The 6,000-nt window shown below is 32.5% G+C and overlaps 1 protein-coding gene across 1 annotated transcript; it reads left to right on the top strand.

The window, feature by feature from the left end:
- The first annotated feature begins 202 nt into the window (after nucleotides 1–202).
- aos (protein argos) lies at nucleotides 203–2,090 on the top strand. The gene is made up of 4 exons (XM_040717000.2): nucleotides 203–657; nucleotides 760–933; nucleotides 997–1,203; nucleotides 1,270–2,090. Exons 1-4 carry the CDS (start codon nucleotides 451–453, stop codon nucleotides 1,477–1,479), a joined length of 798 nt encoding a protein of 265 aa, XP_040572934.1. The 5' UTR covers nucleotides 203–450; the 3' UTR covers nucleotides 1,480–2,090.
- Nucleotides 2,091–6,000: the final 3,910 nt, after the last annotated feature.

The following is a 6,000-nucleotide window of genomic DNA, read 5'->3' as shown; positions in this document are numbered from 1 at the left end:
CATACATATCTACATATATAATTTTTTTTTTTTTTGGGGGGGGGGAAGTTCCTTTTGGTTCTTCATTTACGAATATACACATATTATTTTTTTATGAAAGCGCGCACAAGTAGACGGCCAGCTTTTTTGTCTTTTTCTTCTTTTAGTTATTATTTTTTAACTAAGAAAATTTGATTAGTTTTTTCTCTCTCTTAAGAACTTCATTCATTCGTATTTAAGAATTGAAGGAAGAACCACGGATGAGTTTCCTGATTTTTTTTATATACATACATAATAATTTATTTATTGAAGTGAAGAGTGTTTGACAGACGACTATTGTGTGGATTCCTACTATTTGTTACAACTTGTGTTATGATATTTTTTTAAAGGACTCTTCCTCCTTCAACTTTCTTATATATATATATATATTTTATTGAACAATATATACAACACCACGAACAAAAACACAAAATGAAGTCATCAACCATCATGGCACATACATCATCTGAAAGATCCGCTTTTCTATTTACTCTACAAGCCTTAATTGGACTTTCTGTTCTCTCAGACTTTGCATACGGTTATAGACTCCATGACTCCAGCTCTGATAACTCCTTACATCACGGACATCACAAATCCCACCATCATAAATCCCGGCTAAAGACTTTTTATCCATCAGGGGTAAGATATAAATAATTTATTTTTCCCCATATTGGCTTGCAAGTTGTACCTTGTAAGAGATTCTGATTGTACTTTCATTACTCATGATGTATATCTTTCCAGCATTCGGAAGGAAGTTTACCCACATGTGCTTCAAACGCTGTTTGCAATAAGTTAGACACCTATGGAGCACCATGGGTTGAGAAGCAGTGTCATTGTCCTGGAAAGAAGGGATGTTCTACTTCTACACATAATCGAGATGGGCATACGATTGTGGATCGCACACGGCAGTACAAGGTAATAGACACATTGCTAACTCTTATATGGGTCATAGGTTAACCAATCATTAACTAATTACAGATTTGCGAGCCAGTCAAGAAGTTGAAACGCTGCAAATATTTCCGTGACGTTACATGGACTTACATCAGTAATCCAGATAATTCCACCACACAAATAATGCATTGTCGTTGTCCTAAAAACTCGGTCGCGTATCTCATCAAAAGAAGAGCCTACGAAACAGCGACTGGCATGGGATTTCAGTACAGCTTTGCATGCTCTCCACAAACGGTGAGTTATTATTTATACCACATTTTAACCTTTGCTTATTCCGTAAATTCCCCTTTGTATTTACAGACTCTCCGATGTCAACGTAAGGAACCCTGTCGACTATTCAGTGTTCGAAATAACTCTGTCCGTCCCTCAGTGGACGAAGTCAACATGAGCACTCTTTGCCAATGTCCACATAAACGGAAATGTCCGAAACATCATTTAGAAGCAGGAGCCATACCTGGAAAGGCATACTCGGAGGATTCCATCCGTACATATTCTGGATATTGTGTTTAAGTGTTCGCACAAGAAATGTTACTTTTACAAATATTTACAATTTTTTATAGTGCTGTGATCCTTTCAATTATTTTTGAAAATTATATCTTTCACCTTTTTTTATATCAATCAAGTATTTCAATCCTACTACATTTATAGTTTCCCCTCTACATATTTGTCTGTGTTGTGTATTGACCTGTTTCTAAGAAAACAAAAACAAATTTTCCCATCAAAGACTGAAAAGTTTTTAAAAGACATTTTTTTTTTACAAAAAAAAAAAAAAAAAAACTCAGACTGCAAGCCCCTTTTTTAAGCCCCATTACTCCAACCTTCTTTTTTTTGTTAACTTCATTTTTTCCATTATTATATTCACATAATTACAAAAAAAAAAAAAACACTTTAAAAAAATTATTTAAACTAAGACTTATATATATTTTAAGAGCTGTGATTTTAATGTTATAAATTTTATTATATACCTATATCCTTTACATATATATTATTTTATATACCTATATATCACATTAATATTATTTTTATTATTTTCAACAACTCTAGATGTTTTTATTGTGTTATATTATGATTCATTTATACAAAAAAGAAAAAGAAATCGTGAAAATACAAAATTATATTAAGACAAGTTTTTTATTGGGCCGGAAATATGTTTATTTGGAAGGACTCTCAGAGAGGACTGATGCAGTTGAGTTGTGCTCTTTTACACCCCATTTATGAATGGGTATAAGAGTTAGAGAGAGAGGGGAAAAGAAGACAATCTTTAATCCTCAATTAATGTGATTGCCCATTTCCTGCTGTTTTTTTTTTTTTTTTTTTTTGTATCACTGTTAGTTCAAAAACAAAAACAGCTTATTTTTCCCGTCCGGTGAATGAGTGATCCTCATCCATTCATGACTAATATTAAATAAAGGAAAACACAAAAATATAAGCTTCACAAATTATTAAAATAATTTGTCTAAAGATATGACTTTATAAAAACAAATAACAATATTAATTTTCTTAAAAAAAATAAGTTTATTATTTGCTTTATTTTTGGATTATACATTAAGGTAATTTTTTTTTTGAATTTCGATAACAGCTAGTTCGGAAAAGTTGTGATATGTTAAAAAAAACAGCCTATACAAAATTTCATTTTCATATGATGTCATATTTAGGTAGCACATCGATTTCAATGTCATTTTTTTCGTAAATGATTATTAAAACAGCATTAATCAAAATTTTGGATTTGATAATTATGATCGACATTATTCTATTCTGTGGCAAAGATTTATACAGTTTTTTTGTGTTTTTTTTTTCTAAACCTACCCTATAGAGTAAAAAGAGAGACTAACATTTAAAAAACTCAACTTTCTTTTCTGAAAACGTAAAAAAAGGATGCGTGCTATACACGGGTCATTCAATTTTCCCATTTTTTTTATACCATTAGACAATTTTAGAGGGAAAAAAATTATGGAAACAATTTTTATAGGTTAAGAAATGTGCATCAAAATTACTTTATGTGAAATAACTAAAAATGTATTTTTAATAACTATATTTATTAAGTAAAGGGTATTTGCCTCTTTTCAAGCTTTGAACAAGATGTGCGACCTAAAGGTGAACTCGTAGGACAATGCAATTTTTCAAAGGAAATTATATGACCACTTTTCCTCAGTTTTGCTGATTTCCCTCTCCGAAGTGTACATACAGTAAATCCCAGTGGATTCTAATCTGGTGAGGAAGGGAGCCACATCTCTTTAGAACATAATCCAGCCATGTTATCGACACAGAACTTTTGACACATGGCAGACGTGTGAGTCTTGAGTCCACAGAGTCACCCCAGGATAGTTGGCCTTCAGCCATGGCAAGATGGTGTACTGTAACACTTTTTAGTAGGGTTCCTGGCCAATCTCTCCAACCTTGAATAAAAACGGAGTCATCTCCTTGCCATCAGATGCCACGATCCCAAGGACAATTTTTAGGGCAGATGTTTGGTACATTACACCCCTTGGAAATCTTTTTTTTTCCCCCAAGCCAGTGGTTGTTCCAATCTTTATAGACTTGATCAACTGAAGTTCTGAGAAGATTTTCACTGTAGACCCATTAGCTTTGTTCCATGATAGGATTTTCTTGCACATCTCCAGCCTCATTCCCTTTATGCCTCTATTATAAGGTGGTATGGGGTCATTAGGAATTAGAACAATCTCAAGTTGCCCTTTAGGGACCCTCTAATGGTCCTTGCTGGAATGGAGAAGTCTTTGGCGAGGGGTTTCATCGATTTGGAGGGGTTCTCCTTGATCTTCTTCTCCAAGCAAGACAGGCACTCCAGACATAATATACGAAGGATACCATAAACCAGAATGTCAAAATATAAACATTAAATCTATTTTTATTAATGAGAACACTATCATTAATATACGGCCCTCGTTTTGCTGCCCAACCTCGTATGTAGACGAGGGTGGCTTTTATTTTGTTCATACTTAAAAATCCATGATTTTATTTTCTTTCTCTCAACCACCGTCTTAATCGGTTCCCGTGAATAAAATTGTAGTATTAGGCTTTTAAACTTTTAACGAAAATTGTAAATTTCTCAACATTTGTGCACGTGTTTATTTGACAGCAGGAATGGAGCGTAGAACTACTGTAAATTTATGCTCTACCGAAAAGAGAAGAGTACATCAAATAATGTCATGGTTTGTAGAAAAAGTACTTTGAAATACAAACAAAGATTTAGTAATCTTATAGATGTTAAAAATGATTGAATAAACTATGGAACAGCATTTACGCCCTCCAGCTAAAACTCACATTTATTATTGTCCTTTAAGCCTTAAATACGAAACAACCATTAAAATATTCCAGAGTAGTAAGTTTGGCCTTTAAAGCCTCCTTTTAAAAATCCCGTTTTTGAGTATAATTTCGATTTAGAGACATATTTTAAAATGAAATAACTATAAAGATGGAAATTAAAGGTAATAACAATTGATCAAAAACATTCCAGCACTCAAATAATAAACTATTTATTAAGTTATCTTGAGTACAGTTCCTACAAAATGTATTTAATCATACAAAAATCTAGTAAACGAATGGTCTTATTTAGAAGCTATTATTTTTTATATATTTTTTCAATTGTGTTATATTATCGCTACAAAAGAAGAAATAGATAAACCTTATATTGCTACTTTAAAAAATTGATTTGAAAAAAACTTTGGTTTTGATTTATTTTTTTCAGTTTAACTTTTAATTGTCTTATATGTAGAATATTTATGAAATGGATAGTGCAAGGTTGCGTGAAAATATTTCAAAATTAAATGATATTAAGTCGATTATTTAACAAATTATAATAAGTAAATAATATTTTAGAGGGAAGAAGATTATTCCAAATTAAATATGTTTAATATCCAATGTATTTAGTTTGTATATATTACAGATTATGTCATCTAATCGACTTATTAATAACTAATTTCTGAACTTTTCCTGGCTCTAGAATATTAATTATTACTTAGTCAAATAATTACGGGGGAATTACTTCGATGTCAATCCTCAATTTTACTCTGAATCCAACAAGGAATTTCAATGATAACACATGGGCTGAAAAGTACCAGGTTTAAGAAAGAAAACACCTGTTTTTTTGGGGTTTTTTTGTTCAACATTGGGTTTTTTTTTTTTTAAACTATTATATTTTTTTACAGAATAGAGTCCCCATAATACTTTTCAAAATATGGCTTAGCTTAAACGATATTTTGTCCCATCAAGAAGCACTGTAAAATCAATTCCCGAAATTGTTATTATTATAAATAATGAGATCCACCTCTCTTGGTAGTATCGGCCACATGGTGCCCAAAGCTTTGGTTGGCCCCTATAACACCATGCAGATCCAGCTTTGCAATTGTCCAGGTAATGGACTTCTTCCGTGCCTCTAAAGACGAATCATATTTGGGACAGGCCTCATATTCGACCCTCCCCAGACATAGAAATCGTATGGTTTCGCGTCAGGGTTGTTTGCAGCGCAAAAATTCTGGGATATTTTCTGGCCAAGACATCCAGCGCTATTTTGGCCTTGTTGGAAGGTGAAATTTCTTCCTTGGGATATTCCATCCATCCAGGGAATGTAATTAAAAGTGCAAAACCAGAAACTGTACAATGGCAAAGATGGGTCCGCACGAGGTCACCAGGGCCTGACAAAGCTTCCGGAGTCATGTTGCCTAAGCTATCAAGAAATGACGATTTCATTATAAATAATTGAATACAATTAAATGTAGCTTCAAAAAATAAAATATTTATATGGTTCAATCCCATGTAGTTCGTTCGTTATAATCCACTATAGTTTTTTCCAATTTATCTGGACCACCCAGTTCTATCTGAAAATGAGATGAATTATTAAAAAAGCAGCGCCATCTATTTGTGAAAGTTGGAACTTTTCAGCTCATGTGTTACATTAAGTATGTAGTAGAAAATGCAATACATAGTTGTTGACTCCTCGGGAATTAAATAATGATGTCAACAGCTAAGGAAAAGAAATTTTCCTCTTCAGATGTCTACTCAAAAAAATGAATG

The sequence above is a fragment of the Lepeophtheirus salmonis genome, chromosome 7, assembly GCF_016086655.4.
Source record: "Lepeophtheirus salmonis chromosome 7, UVic_Lsal_1.4, whole genome shotgun sequence".
Classification (NCBI taxonomy): domain Eukaryota; kingdom Metazoa; phylum Arthropoda; class Copepoda; order Siphonostomatoida; family Caligidae; genus Lepeophtheirus; species Lepeophtheirus salmonis.
This window is presented reverse-complemented; position numbering and strand designations above follow the sequence as displayed.

Excerpts from the sequence above, each read along its gene's own strand:
- aos (XM_040717000.2), top strand. The coding sequence starts at position 451 with ATGAAGTCATCAACCATCATGGCACATACATCATCTGAAAGATCCGCT. Across the intron at positions 658-759 it reads AGACTTTTTATCCATCAGGG|CATTCGGAAGGAAGTTTACC; the intron begins GTAAGATATAAA and ends ATATCTTTCCAG. Across the intron at positions 1,204-1,269 it reads TTGCATGCTCTCCACAAACG|ACTCTCCGATGTCAACGTAA; the intron begins GTGAGTTATTAT and ends TTGTATTTACAG.